General features: G+C 52.7%; 1 protein-coding gene across 1 annotated transcript in view; it reads left to right on the forward strand.

Moving 5' to 3' along the window:
- CPAMD8 (C3 and PZP like alpha-2-macroglobulin domain containing 8) overlaps nt 1–19,466 on the forward strand; it is a 62,544-nt gene that overhangs the window by 5,841 nt on the left and 37,237 nt on the right. Inside the window, exons 4-12 of the mRNA XM_059696337.1 lie at nt 3,104–3,269; nt 3,344–3,396; nt 7,743–7,760; nt 8,167–8,221; nt 9,183–9,296; nt 11,702–11,786; nt 12,828–12,936; nt 15,461–15,688; nt 17,256–17,426. Coding sequence (XP_059552320.1) covers nt 3,104–3,269; nt 3,344–3,396; nt 7,743–7,760; nt 8,167–8,221; nt 9,183–9,296; nt 11,702–11,786; nt 12,828–12,936; nt 15,461–15,688; nt 17,256–17,426 — 999 coding nt within the window. The remainder of the gene's footprint in view (nt 1–3,103; nt 3,270–3,343; nt 3,397–7,742; nt 7,761–8,166; nt 8,222–9,182; nt 9,297–11,701; nt 11,787–12,827; nt 12,937–15,460; nt 15,689–17,255; nt 17,427–19,466) is intronic.

Consider the following 19,466-nt stretch of genomic DNA (forward strand, 5'->3'; position numbering starts at 1 on the left):
GGTATACACCATGGTGTTTCCTGTTGCTTTCTCTAAACACCTTGTATAAACATATTTTCATGTGTCAAAGTCTCTATAATTGTATTTTGCATCCTGTTGTAAATAGCATCTTATTACATCCCTTTTTTTTAAAAAATATATTTTATTGATTTTTTACAGAGAGGAAGAGAGAGAGATAGAGAGTTAGAAACATCGATCAGCTGCCTCCTGCACATCCCCCACTGGGGAAGTGCCCACAACCCAGGTACATGCCCTTGACCGGAATCGAACCCGGGACCCTCCAGTCCGCAGGCCGACGCTCTATCCACTGAGCCAAACCGGTTTTGGCAATATTACATCCCTTTTATGTACAGTTGATCCTTGAACGATGAGGGGGTTACCAGCGCCACTCCCCCCATGCAGTGGAAAATCTGTGTATAACTTTTGACTCCCCCAAAACTTAACTACAGTCATTCTCTCGGTATTTGAAAAGAATTGGTTTCAGAACTCCCTGCAGATACCAAAATCCGAGGATGCTTAAGTCCTTTATATAAAACTAGAGTCCCGGTGCATGAAATTCGTGCACTGGTGGGGGGGGTGTCCCTCAGCCCAGACTGCACCCTTGCCAATCTAGGACCCCTCAGGGGATGTCCGACTGCTAGTTTAGGTCGGACATCCCTCTCACAATCCGGGACTACTGGCTCCCAACCGCTTGCCTGCCTGCCTGCCTGATTGCCCCTAACCACTTCTGCCTGCCAGCCTGATCACCCCCTAAACCAGCCGTGGGCAAACTACGGCCCGCGGGCTGGATCCGGCCCGTTTGAAATGAATAAAACTAAAAAAAAAAAAAAAAGACTGTACCCTTTTATGTAATGATGTTAGTTTGAATTTATATTAGTTCACACAAACACTCCATCCATGCTTTTGTTCCGGCCCTCCGGTCCAGTTTAAGAACCCATTGTGGCCCTCGAGTTAAAAAGTTTGCCCACCCCTGCCCTAAACACTCCCCTGCCAGCCTGATTGATGCCAAACTGCTCCCCTGCCGGACCGATCACCCCCAACTGCCCTCCCCTGCTGGCCTGGTCACCCATAACTGCCCTCCCCTGCCGGCCATCTTGTGGCTGTGGGCACCGCCATCTTTGTGATGGTGTGAGGGTCAATTAGCATATCCCCTCTTTATTGGATAGGATGGCGTAGAATAATGCATACCGTCAGTCAGCCTTCTGCATCGTGGATTCCCAACTCCAGATCAAAAATTCTGTTTTCACCCAGTGGTTGGTTGAATCCACGGTTGCAAAACCCACAGATATGGAAGGCCAATATTTATTGAAAAAAACCTGCAATTCAAGTGTTCAAAGGTCAACTGTAGTAATTTACGGAGCTCTCCCCTTGTGCATATTTAGATCTTTAAAAATTGTTTTTAGGGTTTTGATAATGTAACCCAAAGGTTGCGAGCATCTTTGTGTGTAAAGCTGTTAGCATGCCGGATGCCTGCCTTTGGCAAACACTCTGAAAAAGAGTTACCAGGTCAGGATCTAGGCCTGTTTCTCGGACCTGCTTTGTTTTATTTTAGTTCTTAAACAACTTATTTATTGATAGATTGAACTTAGAGAGAGAGGAGGGGAGACACACACACATACACACATCGATTTGTTGTTCCACCCATTTATGCACTCATTGGTTGCTTCTTGTATGTGTCCCGACTGGGGATCGAACCTGCAACCTTTGTGCATTGGGATGGTGCTGTAACCAGCGGAGCTACCTGGCCAGGGTGGTAGGAGATGCAGCATTGTCTGCCCACAGCACCGCCCGCCATACATTAGAGACCAAATTTCCCACAGCCTTGTCGGCATTGAATATTGTTATTTAAAAATTATTTTCCATACGACACTACACTGTAGGGAATTCTCTGACGCGGGTTTTGAAACTGGAGTCCTTGATTTCTAGGGGTTTGTAAGCACTGACATTGTAGGCATTTACTGAGTTAGCTAGTCCCTGACTTTTATCAGATGCTCAGGGGTCCCTGAATGAATGGACTACATTGAGGCTCATTCTTAATTATAACGCGCCCCGTGCCGTGATCAGAATGAAGTCCGAGGCGGGCGTGTCCTTCGTGCGGTGGCGCGGAGGGCAGTGATAACCCCTCCTTCGAGGGGGCATTTCTCCGGAGGACGTTACGCCCTTCCCTCTGTGACGCTTAGCAATGCCTGGAGACATTTATGGGTGTCACAACGGTGGTGGGCGGTTGCCACTGGCATCTAGAGACCAGGGAGGCCGTTCAACACCCAGGTGCCCAGGACCTCCCCGCCCCAGAGAAAACCAGCCCCAGATGGCAACAGCGTGCCGCATCAGAAAATAGGGCAGCCCCGGACAGGGGTTAAAGTTACTAGTGTGTGCGGTCCCCTGCCAGGATAGATGCTGTGGGTTTGTACAGGAGACCAGCGAAGGCCCGTGTAATTCTGGGAGGGGGGGCCAGAGGGGTCTTAACCCACTAGAGGCCGGTAGCACCCTCATCGCCGTTATGACAACTAGAAACGTCTCCAGACACGGCCAGTGTCCTCTGGGGTGAAGAGGGGATGGGGCGCAGAATCCTCCCCAACCCCTAACCCAAGTTGAGAAATGCTCACCCAGAGCTATTCTAAGTGCGACGATCCAGGACCCGTTTGGGAGTCTCTAGTCCAGTGATGGCGAAACTATGACACGCCTGTCAGAGGTGACACGCGGACTCATTTTTTTGGTTGATTTTTCTTTGTTAAATGGCATTTAAATATATAAAATAAATATCAAAAATATAAGTCTTTGTTTTACTATGGTTGCAAAGATCAAAAAATTTCTATATGTGACACGGCACCAGAGTTAAGTTAGGGTTTTTCAAAATGCTGACACGCCGAGCTCAAAAGGTTCGCCATCACTGTCCTAGTCTGTTGAGCAGCATCCTGGCCTCCACCCACTAGATACCCTACCCCCAGCTGTGGCACCCAAAAACCTTCTCCAGAAACTGCCAAGCGTCCCCCGGGGGCACAGTCACCACAGGTGAGCACCCCCACCCTAGACCTCCACGCTGCTTTCCCGACACCTAGGTCCGCTCCAGGGTGACACCCCATTTCCAATGCTCTGCGTGCAGGTGCCCGCGGGCCTCCGGGGCCAGGCCCTCCTGAAAGTGTGGGGCCGAAGCCGGCAGGAAGAGGAGGGCACCCTCTTCCACAACCAGACCTCCGTGACCGTGGACGCCCGGGGAGCCTCCGTGTTCATCCAGACCGACAAGCCAGTGTACAGGCCCCAGCACCGAGGTGGGCGCCGGTGCGGGCGGGGGAGGGGCCGGCCATGGCCGGGAGCTGCTACACGTCTCTCTCCTTCCTCCCAGTGCTCATCAGCGTCTTCACCGTCACCCCAGACCTGAGGCCCATCAGTGAGAAGGTGAGATTTGCTTCTAAACCCTGTGCCCAGAACACCCCCCCCCCCGCCCCCCCAGACACCCTGGCCAGGGCCACCTTCAGCAACTGGCTTTTCTCCTCTGTCCTCTTACAGTTTTTACCTCCCATTTTGGTCCCTCCCTGGGCCCCCACTTCTCCTGGGAGGCCAGGGGGAGGTCTGTGGGACAGAAGGAGGCAAGAATGCTGGTGGGGCCCTCGCTGGTTTGGCTCAGTGGATAGAGCATCGGCCTGCGGACTGAAGGGTCCCAGGATTGATTCCGGTCAAGGGCATGTGCCTGGGTTGTGGACTCGATCCCAAGTGGGGGTGTGCGGGAGGCAGCTGATCGATGATTCTCTCTCATCGTTGATGTTTCTAGCTCTCTCTCCCTTTCCCTTCCTCTCTGAAATCAATAAAAATATATATATTTTTAAAAATGGTAGGTGCCCCATAAGGGAGCACTGTGGTTCAGGCAGTGGCCAGTGCCCTCTGCACAGGCTTATGAAGGATTTAAGGGCTTATGAAGGATTTAAGTTATCATTTGAAATCCTACTAGCCCTGCTTTTAACATTATTAGAAAGAAAATATAGCTGCACATCAAACCCATCATTTCTCCTTGGAAATAAACATATTCACAGGAAGAAGGCATGGATTTTCTTTTAACTTTTTATTTGGAAATAACTTCAAATGCACAAAAAAGTTGGAAGAACAGCACAGAGAGATCCCATGTGCCCTTTATTCAGCCCAGGGATTGGCAAACTTTCTTTTAAAGGGCCGGGTGGTAAATATGTTCGTGTCTGTGGGCCAGAAGGATTCTGTCTCAATTACTCAGATCTGCTGTTGTTGCATAGACTTAGTCAGAGACATACTGGTATGTGAATAAATGGGTGTGGCTGGTTGCCAATAAAGCTTTATTTACACAAACAGATAGAGGGCCAGATTTGGCCTGATCTGGAGCAGTGGTTCTCAAATTTGAGTGTGTGTCTGATTGCCTTGGGGGGCTTGCTCAAACAGATTGCTGAGCCCTCCCTAGAGTTATTGACTCGGTTATTGATTCCCTGATTTCTAGGGAGGTACCCAAGAATCTGTGTTTCTAACAGGTTCCCAGTTGATGCTGCTGCTGGATGAGGGAACACACTTTGAGAACCACAGATCTAGATTCACCAGTTACAAACATTTTGCTACATTTATGTGCTTTCTCTCTCTCTCTGTATATACACCTATATACATATGCACTTATAAGATTATTTTAATGACTAGGGGCCCGGTGCACGAAATTCGTGCACTGGGTGTGTGTGTGGGGGGGGAGTGTCCCTCAGCCCAGCCTGCCCCCTCTCACATACTGGGAGCCCTTAGGTGTTGACCCCCATCACCCTCCAATCGCAGGATCGGCCCCTTGCCCAGGCCTGACGCCTCTGGCCTAGGTGTCTGGCCCAGGCAGTGGGGACCTGCAGTGGCAGCGGCCCCGCGATCGTGGGCTCCGCTTTAGGCCCAGGCAAGGGACCCCTAGCTCCCGGGACTGCCAGCTTCGACCGTGCCCAGCTCCCATCGCTGGCTCCACCCCTACTTCCTGCTATCACTGGCCAGGGCGGAAAAGGCACCTGATTCTCTGATCATGGCTGGGGGGCAGGGCAAAGGCGGCTCTTAGCTCCCCCCTGGGTTTCCGATCACTGTCAGTGGCAGGGGGCTTCTTCCTGCTTTCCCTTTCACCTCCCTGCATTGTGCCTACATATGCAAATTAACCGCCATCTTGTTGGCAGTTAACTGCCAATCTTAGTTGGCAGTTAATTTGCATATAGCCCTGATTAGCCAATGAAAAGGGTATCATCGCACGCCAATTACCATTTTTCTCTTTTATTAGTGTAGATAAGTTATATTTTATTTTTTCTTTTCTTTTTTTTTTTTTTTTATTGCTTAAAGTATTACAAAGGGTATTACATATGTGTCCATTTTTTCCCCCCGCCCTAGACAGTCCCCTAGGATAAGTTATATTTTAACGATAAATTATAATGGTGTGTCTGGTTGCTGGTGATGGTAAGTGCAGCCAGTGGTTTAAGTAAAGTTTGCCCTGTTGCTCCCACCAAAAGTCCGTCTTTCCCCTTTGTGGTCAATAAGTAGTCTGTGGGGACCCGAGGTTCTTTGCATACCCGATTACCCATCAGACGCTCACTGCCAGTTCTAGCTTCCACGGACGATTCCAAAATTACATGAAACAAAACTCGTTGTGATGAGTGCAAAGTGGTGATTTTCCCGGCTCCGTTATTTCCTCGGCTTCTCCTTGGCATTCCGCTGCACGGAGGAGCTTGCAGAAAAGCACTGATTGTGAAAAAAGAGGTGTAAGTACACTACACGTGCGCATAGCAAAGATGTGAACGTGGCCTGCGCGCGACTTCCGCTTAGGGAGCCCGGAGAGGGCACGTGTGGGGCACGCGCTGGGCACACGTCCTCGAGTACTGAGTGCTTGGGGCACATCGCTGGGCAGAGCAGACGGGGCCCCCACCCCTGTGGGGTTCATATTCTGGACAATAACGCTGCACAGTTCCTAGTGGCCGGTGGCCAGCCTAGAAGGGCAGTTCTGTGGGTACACACGGCTTTTCCTTAACGTTCGTCACCCCCAGTTTCTGTGCCTTTTCATCGACTATTTTGATACACTTGCCTGTTCTTTTCTACCCGTGCGTCCTTCCTCAGGCTGAGCTGGACCTCAGGAGCGGGTTCCCAGGGCAGAGCGGGTTCCCAGGGCAGCGTGGCAGGCCCAGGGTGTGTACGTGTTTTGCTTTCTGAGCGGACAGGGCTAAGTCCCTGCACCCAGATATCCGAGGGGGCCTGTGCCCACAGTTTTCCCTGGGGGCTGGGGCTCAGCCCCTTGGTATCTGCCCCGTGTGCAGTTATTGCCGGGAAGGGCTTGGCACCCACAATAGAAGGGAAGAGCCCTGGTTTGTGTGGCTGCCAGTTTTCCTCTGGAGGCTGGTCAAGGGTCCTCGCTGGGTGAGGCCCCAGGACAAACATCACAGGAAATTGAATCTAAAGTGCAAGGCTTCCAGCGGCCTCTGGGCTCAGCTGGGGCACATGCAGGCACACAGCCGCCCTGAGCTAACGGGGTCGGCCACACGGGCATCAGGCAAGGCACGCGGCCGAGGTCAGGAACACAGCGGTGCAAGCCGCGACCTCCACCGGTGAGTTCTGCATCGTGGTCAGAGTTGGCGTTGACTGTTGGGTTTGATATGGCTGAGCACCGGCTTGCCGCCAGGCTCCAGGCAGGTGTTTGGGGGTTCAGACATGAAAGCACCTGTTTGGGGAGGGCTGCCTGGAGGACCCGTCCTTGGTTAGGGGCGGAAGCAAGTCTGGGAAGGAGGGCAGGACCATGATGGGAAGCAGGGAGCACAGAGGCCATGAGTCAGGGTTTGGCCATGCCACCCTCACTGCTAATGGCAACTGTGTGAGTTTGCTAGGGCTGCAGTGACGAAGTGCTGTAAGCTAAGTGGCTTATTCAACACAAGTGTATTCTCTCCCCGTTCTGGAGGCTGGGGTCCAAGATCAAGGTGTCAGCAGGGTTGGTTTTTCTTCCTTCTCCTTCTCCTTCTCTTCCTTCTCCTTCTCCTCCTCCTCCTTTTCATAACATGTTTTTATTGATTTTTAGAGAGAGAGGGAGGGAGAGCGATAGAGAGATAGAAACGTCGATGACAGCATCCATCAGCTGCCTCCTGCACTCCCCCTACTGGGGATCAAGCCTGAAACCTGGGCATGTATTCTGACCTGACCGGGAATTGAACCAGTGACCTCTTGGTTCCTGGTTCGATGCTCAATTGCTGAGCCACATCCGGCCAGGGTAAACCACCCTTTCTTATAAGGACACCATCCTATTTGATTAGGTCCTATGCTAATGACCTCATCTTAAGTGGATTATCTCTATAAAGTACCATCTCCAAATCATTCTGAGGAGCTAGAGCAGCGGTTCTCAACCTGTGGGTCGAGACCCTTTGGGGGTCGAACGGCCCTTTCACAGGGGTCGCCTAAATACATCCTGCATATCAGATATTTACATGACGATTCATAACAGTAGCAACATTACAGTTATGAAGTAGCAATGAAAATAATTTTATGGTTGGGGGTCACCACAACATGAGGAACTGTATTAAAGGGTCGCGGCATGAGGAAGGTTGAGAACCACTGAACTAGAGGCTATGATGTCAACCTATGAATTTGGTGGGGTGGGGAGGCACAAATTCAACTCGTAACAGCAACTGTGGGTGTCCCAAGGGACCAGGCCATGCGTGGACGAAGACGAAACGTGCACGGAGGGCTGGGGGTTTCGGGAGGGGGTAGCTCACTGCCTCTGTCTGTCTGTGTTGCAGCTGGAAGCCTACATCCTGGTGAGTGGCCAGCCCTGCCCAGCTTGACTCTCGCCTGGTTAGCCTGCTCTCAGCAAGGCCTGGTCTGTCTTCGCCCACCGCCCGCCCACCGCTCCCCGCCCGCCCATCCTGGTCCCCGGGTCCACTGTGGGGCGGCCCAGCGTGTGTCTGCGTGTCTCTTTGTAGATTGCACCCAGAGTCCTAATGTCATCCCTGAATGGCGAGGCAGGCCCAGCCCGCCCCTTGCACCCCCTTGTCCTCAGACAGGTCCCTTCTATATCCCGCATTCTTTCTGGTTCGCTCCCGTGTAAACTGCTAATATGGGGCCTGCCCTCCATGCTTGTCCTGCCCTGGAGAGAGGGCTCAGAAGGCCCACACAAATGCTGGGCACATGCCAGCTGCCTCAGTTCACTGTGTGTCGCCACAGGACCCCCGGGGCTCAAGGATGATGGAGTGGAGGCACGTGGAGCCGGTCTGCTGTGGTAATTCTCCCCCGCCCCATCTTCTCCCCTTCTTCCTTCTGGCTTTGGGGCTGCACCTCCGGGTGGCAGGTGCGAGAATCCTTCAGGGAAACAGAATGTGGGCTGTCCAGGGCCCTCCGCCTGTGTTTCTCTGTGCCTGGGATCCAGCGGGCACACCTGCCCGTACGGGGACCTTTCTGGAACATCAGGGCCTCATTTGTCAGCACCCCAACCTTCCTCCCACTGAAGGTCTTCCACGCCATCACCCCCCACCCAGCTCCCACCCAGCACCCACCCACACTCACCCAGCACCCACCCAGCTCCCACCCAGCACCCACCCAGCACCCACCCAGCTCCCACCCAGCACCCACCCACACTCACCCAGCACCCACCCAGCACCCTCCCCACACCAGGTGTCTCTTCCCCAGCGAGGAGTCGGAGGCTCTGCTTGGCTGAGAAGCTGGCATTCTTTTCCTTTCTCTGTGACACTGACCTCTCCCTTCTAGCTCTGACCCTAAGGGAGGTGGAGCCCCGAGAAAGGGGGGCGATAGGTGGCATTTGGGGGGTGGGGGCTGAGGAAAGCTGTGCCACCTCAGCCGGGAAATGCGCACACGTGACAGGCCCAGAGTCCTGCTCGGGGGGCTTCTGGGCTCCATGTGCCTCTGAGCCAGACGTGGAGTGTGGGGCCTCCAGCAGGCACACGGCCACGGCGTTTGCGTGGAGTCATGCCTCCAAGCCCCTGCGCAGCCTTTGGCCCCTCCCATGCCCACTCTTCCTGAGCCTGCAGGGGTGAATATTCTGCTGGGACCCCCTCCCCCCAGCTTCAGACCCCCTCTGGCTTCCCCAGGGGCTGCTTGGGGTAGGGGGAGGCACAGGGTCCCCAGAGCGCCTCTATCTGACCTCACCACTGCTGGACACAGGGCCCAGCCAGCCCCCTGCACACGCACTTGCCCCAGGATTCGGGGTGTCTCTCTTGACACAGGCATCACCAACTTGACCTTCCCGTTGTCCGACCAGCCGGTGCTGGGAGAATGGTTCATTTTTGTTGAAATGCAAGGCCACGTGTACAACAAGTCCTTTGAAGTCCAGAAGTATGGTAAGTGGGGGAACCCGGGATCCTAGACCTTCAGATCTGGGAGAAACCACCGACCCGGGGATGACACAGATGCTGAGGGGGCGGATGGCAGGAGCCCCAGGCGTCGAGGGCTGGGAAGGCCAGGCACAGTGTGGAAGGCTGGCCTTTGTCATGTTTTTTCTTTTCTTTTCTTTTCTTTCTTTCTTTCTTTCTTTCTTTCTTTCTTTCTTTCTTTCTTTCTTTCTTTCTTTCTTTCTTTCTTTCTTTCTTTCTTTCTTCCTTCCTTCCTTCCTTCCTTCCTTCCTTCCTTCCTTCCTTCCTTCCTTCCTTCCTTCCTTCCTTCCTTCCTTCCTTCCTTCCTTTCTTTCTTAATATGTTTTATTGATTTTCTACAGAAAGGAAGGGAGAGGGATAGAAATTTAGAAACATCGATGAGAGAGAGACACCGATCAGCCGCCTCCTGCACGCCCCAAACTGGGGATGTGCCCACAGCCAAGGTACATGCCCCTGACCGGAATCGAACCCGGGACCCTTGAGTCCGCAGGCTGACGCTCCATCCACTGAGCCAAACCGGTTCTGGCTCTTTTCTTTTTTAAAAATATGTTTTTATTTATTTTTAGAGAGGGGGAAGGGAGAGGGAGAAGGGAGAAAGAGATAGAAACATCAATGAGAGAAATATCCATCCATTGGCTGCCTCCTGTATACCCCTTCCTGGGGATGGAGCCTGCAACCTGGGCATGTGCCCTGATCGGTAATCAAACCAGCGACCTCTTGGCGCCTGGGTCCGAAGCTCAACCACTGAGCAACACTGGCCAGGCTGTTATGTCTTCTCTAAAAAAGGGTGGTAAAATGTAAGTAATGTAAAATTACCACCTTAACCATTTCTAATGGACAGTTCAGTGGCATTAAGTACTTGGCATTGTTGTGCAAACACCACCACCATCCATCGCCAGAACTTTTTTCTTTTCCCAGACTGAAACTCTGCCCCATTAAACACTAACTCCCTTCTTCCCCTCCCCAGCGCCTGGCACCCCCATCTACTTCCTGTCCCCATGAATCTGACGCCTCTAGGGACCTTGCGTACGTGGGATCACACTGTATTTGTCCGGGGGTGTCTAGCTCTTTCTCTCAGCACGTCAAGTCCATCCATGTTGTAGCATGTGTCAGAATTTCCTTCCCGTTTAAGTCCTTCTTTTCCTCTTGTTATTTTATCTTTGTTCTGACCCCGTGAGGCATCTCCACTTTACAGATGGGGAAACTGAGGCTGAGAGAGCCATTGAGGAAAGTGCTCAAGTGACAAGAGCTAGGGAGCGAACCTGCCAGAGCCAGTTACTCTGCTTCTGTGCTAACATCTCCCCTACGTGGTCAAGGGCTTCTCCTTTTAAGAGGAAGATCTTGGTCCAGCTGGTGTGGCTCGCTGGTTGAGCATTGATCCATGAACCAAGAGGTCCCCGGTTCCATTCCTGATCAGGGCACATGCCCGGCTTGCAGGCTCAGTCCCCAGTGAGGGGCGTGCAGGAGGCAGCTGATGGATGTCTCTCATCGATGTTTCTCTCTCTCTCTGTCCCTCTCTCTTCCTCTCTCTCTAACATCAATATCAACATATTTTTTAACGAAAGGAAGATCCTGGGAGGAAAAGCCGTAGGTCAGGGTGTGGGTTGTAAGCAACAGAAGCCCAGTGAATATTCAGGAAGCAGTAGAAAAGGAATTTTTATTTTTGCGAAACCTCACCAGAGGATATTTTTTCCATTTAGAGGCAGTGGAAGGGCGGAGGGAGGGAGAGAGGGAGAAAAAGAGAGACATTGATGTGAGAGAGACACATTAATTGGTTGCCTCCCTCACATGCCCCACATGCCCGGGGCGGGGATCAAACCTGCAACCCAGGTATGTGCCCTTGACTGGGAATTGAACCTGCAACTTTTCGGTGCCTGGGCCGACACGCTAACCACTGAGCACACCAGCCAGGGCAAAAGAAAAGGAATTTATTGGCTCATGTAACAAGTGGGTGGGACCGAGTTTCCTCTGCTGCTCCCCGGTATCGGTCCCTCCTCCCCGAGTTGTGAGCTGCACTGGGTGCCCCGGGGGCTGGATGCTCCCAGGACTGAGTCATAGGGTCAAAAGAGGCTCCTTCCCGTCACAAGCACCTCAGGATGCCCCCTAGTTGGTCCGGGAGCCACTGGCACACCCCTGGAATGGGATGGGATTCGCTGTACTCAAGGCATGTGGACCCCTGAGAGAAACGGGGTGCCGGTCCCCCAGAGATAGGAAATGGATGTGGCCGGCAAATCCCCAGAGAGCTGCCAGTGCCCAGCACAGGGTGGCGTGGGCTCTAACAGTGTAAGCGTGCAGTGGCGGCCGTCATCCCTCTGATGCCCCGCCCGGGGGTGGGATCACCTGCTTCCCTCCTCTCTGCTCTCTCCCTTCAGCGCTGCCCAAGTTTGAGCTCCTTATTGACCCGCCCCGCTACATCCGGGATGTGGACGCCTGCGAGACTGGCACCGTGCAGGCCAGGTGAGAAGGAGGGTCCCCCCACAGGCATGCCCTCCTCCTGTGGGACGCCCCTCCCCAGTGGGCCTGCTCCTCCCCTTTGGAACATACCTCTCCCCTAAGAGGCACCCTTCCCCAAACTGGACCCCTCCCCCTTGGGTGTAGCCCTCCCCAAGTGTGTCTCTTCCCCCAAAGGCTTCTGCTCCCCCTCCCCATCGGCAGCCCCACAGCTGTGGGCTGACCCGAGAGGGATTTCTAGCGGGGCTGCCCCCTTAGTGGCCAGGCCTTTGACCCAGGACGAAGTGCGGGACTGACCAGTATCATCAAGAGACATGTCCCTTTCTGGGGCTCCTTTGAGGCCCCTAGTCCCGCCCCAGCCCTGCTGCCTGCTAGAGGTGGTGGCCTGGCTCAGGCTGCTCTCTGGCCCATGTGTGTGTTAAAATCCAAGGATGTGCTGGACACACACACGTTTTCCAGTTTAGAAAATACGGTTGAAGTGCCTGGCATTATTTTTTTTCACTACAGTCTCCCATTTTGCTCCGTGCCCTGGTAAGCAGGTGTCCCCTCTGCATCGGGCATGCCATACATGCATTTAAATTCCACCAACATCCCTGAGGTGGTAGTTTTATTCCCAATCTCAGGATGGGGAAGCGGGAGCTCAGAGAAGTCAAGCCCCTAGTTCGCAGCTGAGCTCGTAAGGGCACTTAGAACCAGGCCTCTTCGTGCTCCAGTGGTGTCACCAACCCCAGGGCTTGTCTCACACACCCTGGCCCAGGGTTCCTCTCTGACTCTCGGTCTCTTTTTCTGTCCAACATGAGGCCTGGTACCGAGCACTGCGGGGCCCTGAGGTTGTCTGTCCTGACTCAGGGCGGCAGGAAGGGCTGGAAGGTTGGGCTGCAGGGTGGGGAAGCATCCGGTGTGAAGGACAGGCTCTTGGCACACATCCTTGAGCACTGCCCACTAATAGCCACTAGGTCGCCTTGGACACCTCCCCCCTCGTCCAGCTGCTGAGCCAGTGACCACCTGCTGCTTGTGACATCAGCTACCCTTGTCCCTTTGTTCCAGGTATACCTTTGGGAAGCCCGTCTCCGGAACCTTAACAATCAACATGACCGTGAATGGCGTGGGGTACTACAGCCAGGAGATGGGGTGCCCCGTCCTCAGGACCATGAAGGTGAGGAGCAGCACCTCATGCTGTCCGCCCAGTGGGTCCCTTCCCACAGCGTCTGCCCTCGGCTTCCGCTCTATTGTCATCCATTTTATTTGAATTCCTAAAACAGTATTCAGTGGGGATTTCCCCAAAGATAAAATTCTTGTGGGCTGAACATGGAGACTTTAGAACATTCTTAAAAAGGAAGAAAATAACCATAACTTGTTCTCCAACAGTCTGACACAACCGTTATTGATATTTTGATGTGTTTCTTCCCGGGATATTGTATGTAAGTTAAAAAAAAACAAAAACAGTTTTATTGAGGTATGATTCATGTACCACACAATTCAAATACCCACATAGAGTGTATGGTTCAGCGGTTTTTAGTATAATCACAGAGTTATGCACCCATCACCACTGTCTAGTTTTAGAATAGTTCCACCAAGCCTCCCAAATTTCTTTTTCTTTTTTAAATATATTTTTTGATTTCAGAGAGAAAGGGAGAGGGAGAAAGAGATAGAAACATCAATGATGAGAGAGAATCATTGATCGGCTGCCTCCTGCACATCCCCCACTGGGGATCAAGCCCGCAACCCAGGCATGTGCCCCCGACTGGAATCGAACCTAGGACCCTGCAGTCTGCAGGCCGATGCTCTATCCACTGAGCCAAACCAGCTAGGGCCTCCCAAATGTCCTTTTACAGTGAATTCCTGTCCCTCTCCAGCCCCTGGCAACCACGACTCCACTTCCTGTGCCTGTGGATTTGCCTGTTTTGGACATTTCATATAAATGGGGTGATAGACTCTGTGGCCTTTTGTGTCTGCATTCTCTCATTCGCATCGCTTTCTCAGCGGTCACCCATGCTGCAGCGTGTGGGTGCTTCGCTCCTGTTTAACGGCTGGGTGATGTTCCACAGTACGGACGGGCCACAGTGCATTGACCCACTCATTCGCTGATGGACTTTGGGTTGTTTCCATTTTTTGGTGACCGTGGCCAGTGCTGCTCTGGGCATTCATGTACAAGGTTTTGTGTGGGGGATGTTTCATTTCTCTTGGGTGTGGCATTCCTGGGTCGAGTGGTTGTGGAATTAAATGAAAGCCACCTAAATAAGGACAAAGTCTGCTGTGGCAAGGGAATCGGCCATCAGTGGCGTTTGGCTGAGACTCAGTGGCAGGGGGAGATGTGGGAAAGCTTTACAGTGGAAAAGAGAAGGGGGCGTCAGGTGTGCCCCAGTAGAGGCTGGTGGCCCAGAGAAGCTGAGGGCAGCTACTGAAAAGTGGGCATCCAATACGATGGGTTAGGGATAGATGCTGTGGGTTTGTACAGGAGACCAGCGAAGGACCGTGTAATTCTGGGAGGGGGCGCAGGGGGGTCTTAACCCACTAGAGGCCGGTAGCACCCTCATCGCCGTTATGACAACTAGAAACGTCTCCAGACACGGCCAGTGTCCTCTGGGGTGGGGTGGGGCGCAGAATCCTCCCCAACCCCTAACCCAAGCTGAGAAATGCTCACCCAGAGCTATTCTAAGTGCGAAGATCCAGGACCCGTTTGGGAGTCTCTAGTCCAGTGATGGCGAACCTATGCCACGCATGTCAGAGGTGACACGTGAACTCATTTTTTTGGTTGATTTTTCTTTGTTGAATGGCATTTAAATATATAAAATAAATATCAAAAATATACATCTTTGTGTTACTATGGTTGCAAATATCAAAACATTTCTATATGTGACACGGCACCAGAGTTAAGTTAGGGTTTTTCAAAATGCTGACACGCCGAGCTCAAAAGGTTCGCCATCACTGCCCTACACGATCTGGCCGGGGTCTGTTTGTCTGTTCCCTCTCTCAACGGTGACTCTGTGTTTCGCCATTTGAGAAATTCCAGACTGTTCTTCCACAGTGGCTGCAAGATTTCCCATTCCTGGGTACGTCAAGTTTTATAATCTGGTGTTTATTGTCCTGTATGTTTGTGAGTGTGTCCCTCCACACACATCCTGGAGAGCCTGTGCCTTCGTGGGGTCCCCCACCCTGAACCCTGTCGGCACCGGCCACAACTGCACTATGATCATGGTCCCCACCCCCACCCAAAGCTTCTCTCTGTCCCCTTTGTTCTCCCTGGAGGCTGCTGGCTGGTGGCCTCCTTAATTCTCTCATTACTGAGTAATTAACTCCACAGATGTTTCTGAATGTGCATCGGCCAGGCCCTGGTGGTTCCTAAGACGAGGGTTGACTGGGGGCAGTCCTGTGCTCCGGGAGCAGGAGGGGAGTGAGTGCACCAGAGTGGGGCTGGCCAGGTTCGGATCCCTGCCCTGCCGTCCGGCTGGAGGGCCACTGCCTCACCTTCTGCCCAGCAGAGCGGACAGGGACAGCTGCATACCCAGCAGGGGTCCATCCCCACGCAGTGCCCACAGCATAGACTGCGTGTGTCGCCGAGGGTCCCCTGGCCCTACAGGTGGCCGGAGTGCCCTATACCTGAGATGTGTGCTTGCAAGTCCTCCCTCGAAGCCACTCCAGCCCCAAGCGAGCACAGCCTGCCCGTCTCCTGCCTCCAGATTCACGGCTCCCAGGACTTTCACATCTGCGTGAGGGACATGATCCCGACTGACATCCCTGAGCACTTCCGGGGCACAGTCAGCATCTGGGCCGCGGTGACCACCACGGATGGGAGCCAGCAGGTGGCCTTTGACGATTCCACCCCCGTCCAGAAGCAGCTGGTGGACATCCGCTACTCCAAGGCCACCAGGAAGCAGTTCAAGCCGGGTCTGTCCTACGTGGGGATGGTAAGCGCTGGGGCCAGCAGGGGCCGTCCGAGGTCACAGGCCCTGCCCTGCCTCCACCTCCACTCCTGCCTGAGAGCCACCGAAAAACCAATTGCAGCTGGGGCAGCAAAGCCAGCAGGGCCTGATGTCACCTGGCCTGTCCCTGACCCGTCCCTGACCCCTTTCTCTACCCACCACCCGTACCCCTGTGCCCTCTTGCCTTCCGGAGTCACCCACAGGATCGTGGTGGTCTGTCCTCACACTGTGTCCCTTCTTGCTCCGCGTTGGGACCGCCCTTCTCTCTTGGTGTCAGGATCTCTGCCTCCATGTCCCACGCATGGAGACACGGCTCCTGTGCCCCTTGATTGCCGGGTCCCGGCTGGAGGAGAAGCTGAAGTACCACATGCATGGCCAGAACATGCATGCAGAAGGGGCTGGGGTGTCCATTCAGGAAAAGGGGAACATTTCACGTGCAGCTGGGAGATTGCTCCCCGTCTGGGTTAGGGAACAGAGCTGTTCATGGGGATCACACAGTCCGAAGCCCCTGTGACCCCAGCAGCAAATCCCTGCCCAGCCGAAGGGCTGCTCCGGGCTGCTCCGGGCCCCGGCCATGCTTCTGTCACAACATGCATGTCTCCTGAGCCCCTCATTCTCGTCGCATGTTCTACCCTCCTGCACGAGTGAAGTCGGGGAGTCACGAGGAACGGTGCCAGCAGTGCCCGCCCTGTGGGTATCTGACGTGGCATGAGGCCAACGGCTGGCATGGGCTGACTGCATCTTGTGTCTGCTTTGCCAAGGCCAAGGCCGTGAGGTTTTTTCCCTGTTTGCTTCTGAGCGTTTTGTCGTTTTAGCTCTTACATTTCGGTCTGGGATCCACTTTGAGTTACCTTGTATGTAGGATGGGAGGGAGGGGTCCCACTTTATTCTTTTGCACGTGGGGAGCCAGTGGTCCCAGCACCGTTTGTTGAAGAAACGCTACCTCTCCTCACTGAATGGTCTTGGCACCCTTGTCGAAGATCCTTTGGTCGTAGTAGATATGTGGGTTCATTTCTAGACGCTTAGCTCTGTCCCCCTTGGTCTCCATGTCTATCCTCATGCCAATACCACCACTCGCTGGATTAGTATAGCTTTGTAGTGACTTGATTGCAGTGTGTGAGTTCTCCTTTGTTCTTTTTAAAAAAATATATATTTTATTGATTTTTTTACAGAGAGGAAGGGAGAGGGATAGAGAGTTAGAAACATCGATGAGAGAGAAACATCAATCAGCTGCCTCCTGCACACCCCATACTGGGGATGTGCCCGCAATGAAGGTACATGCCCAGGAATCGAACCTGGGACCCTTCAGTCCACAGGCCAACGCTCTATCCACTGAGCCAAACCAGTTAGGACTCTCCTTTGTTCTTTATCAGGGTTGCTTTGGCTACTTGGAGCCTCCTGCAATTCCTTGTGAATTTTAAAATCAGCTTGTCTATTTCTGCAGAGAAGCTGGCTGGGGTTCCCATGGGAATCGGGCCAAGTCTAGATCATTTTGGGGAGTGTTGCCACCCTGACACATGAACCACGTTGACTCTTTGGTGACCCCTTCCAGGTGGAGCTGACCTACCCAGATGGCAGCCCGGCCGAGGGGGTGACGGTCCAGATCAGGGCGGAGCTGACCCCAAAGGACAACATCTACACCACGGAATCCGTATCCCGGGGAGGGCTGGTGGTGTTTGAAATCCCCTCCATCCCCACATCCGCCCAGCATGTGTGGCTGGAGGTGGGTGAGTCCCCGGACCCTAGTCATTCAGCCAGCAGGCATGGACTCAGTGGGCCTGGCATGCCCCCTCCCCCGACGGAGTTCAGTCTGATGGGGGAACCCAGCGTGGGAACAGATAACTCGGCTGTCCCGGGGCGAGGCGGGAGGCTGCTTCTGGGAGGCGGAACAATATATGCAGAAGCCCAGAGGACCACCATAGTGCAATTGGGTCCTGCAAGTACCCAGCCAGGCTGAGCCATTTCAGAAAGATATGGAGGAGGGAGCCAACGGGGTTAACCCCCACCTCCCAGGGGTGCTTGGGGCTTACCCAGAAGGTAGTGTCAGGGGACAGAGTGATTTGAATTTTAACCCCCAGCAGCTGTTCCAGTGCCCATAGTGGGAGGTGGCGGGGGCACCCCAGGTGGGCACATGAGAGATGATGATGAGAGGGCACCAAGTTTGGAGCTATTGAGGTAGAATCAGTAGGACTTGGTGTCCGATGGGTAGGGGAGGGAAGAGCAGGAGAGATGGAAGAGGGGGTCCCGGCTCTGTGACGACCCCATGACACTGGGATGGTGAGGACAGGGGGTTGCTGAGAATAAATATGTAGGTGGGAGCTGAAGACACTTGTGTCCCCTGAGGCCAACACATCCTTAAAGATTTTAAAGCACCAAAGACACAAGCCTGGGGGTCCCCAGGTCACTCATACTTTTTACCAACTGGCTGTTCCTGTTGCCCCACTATCTTACAAACTACAAGCTTGTTTGTTTGTTTATTTATTTGTTAATCCTCACCTGAGGATATTTTTTTCCATTGGTTTTTAGACAGAGTTTAAGGGAGAAAAGGAGGAGGAGAAAGAGGAGGAAGAGAAGGGAGAGGAGGAGGAGGAGGAGGAGGAGGAGGAGGAGGAGGAGGAGAGAGAGAGAGAGAGAGAGAGAGAGAGAGAGAGAGAGAGAGAGAGAGAGAGATGGGAAAGACACATCAATTGGTTGCTTCCTGCATGCACCCTGACCAGGGCTAGGGATTGAACCTGCAACCCAGGTACATATCCCTGACCAGGAATCGAACTCATGACTCTTGGTGCAGTGGCCAACGCTCTAACCACTGAGAAATACCGTCCAGGGCTGCTTTTTATTTTTAATAATTGAAAGACATTCCTTTATTTCCATTAGTCCTTTAGCAAGTAAGTAGCTGCAAAGCCCCCAAATGACTCAAATATCAGAATTAGCCAAATAATTTTCTCTCATAGCTACTAGAATATATTTCACCATGGCCGGTATGCTCAGTGGTGAAAGCATTGGCCCACACACTGAAGGGTCACTGCTTTGATTCCTGATCAGGGGCATGTACCTTGGTTGCAGATTTGATCCCCGGCCTGGGTCAAGGCGCATATAGGAGGCAACCAATAGATGTGTCTCTCTCACATCAATGTTTCTCTCTCTCTCTCTCTCTCTCTCTCTCTCTCTCTCTCTCTCTCTCTCTCTCCGTCTCTTCCTCCTTCCCTCCCTCCCACTTTCTCTAAAAATCAATGGAAAAACTATCCTCAGCTTAGGACTAATAAAAAAATTAGCTTTTTCCAAAAATGTTACCTTACTGGAAAGATACTCTATTCTATTACCAAATACTGCTTAGGAAAAAGTCTTTAATTTTTTTTTTTAAGCAGAACCAATTTTAAACACTATCTAATTATTTTTATTGCAATATAATGGACATATAACAATATATTAGTTTCTGATGTATAACAGTGATTCAATATACATACACGTTATGAAATGACCACTACAGTAAGTCTAGCTAACATCCATCATCACACACACCTTCATATTTTTTCTTGTGAGAACTTGTAAGATCTACTCTCTCAGCAACTTTTAAATATACAATACACAATTGTTAACTATAGTCACCATGCTGCACATTGCATCCCCAGGACTTACTTAGTTTGTACTGGAAGTTCGTACCTTTGGCCATTACAGTTTTATTATAGTAGCACTAGAGGCCTGATGCACAAAATTCGTGCAAGAGTAGGCCTTCCTTCCCCCGCCTCCTGCCGGCACCGACTTC

Source organism: Myotis daubentonii, chromosome 5, assembly GCF_963259705.1.
Source record: "Myotis daubentonii chromosome 5, mMyoDau2.1, whole genome shotgun sequence".
Lineage (NCBI taxonomy): Eukaryota > Metazoa > Chordata > Mammalia > Chiroptera > Vespertilionidae > Myotis > Myotis daubentonii.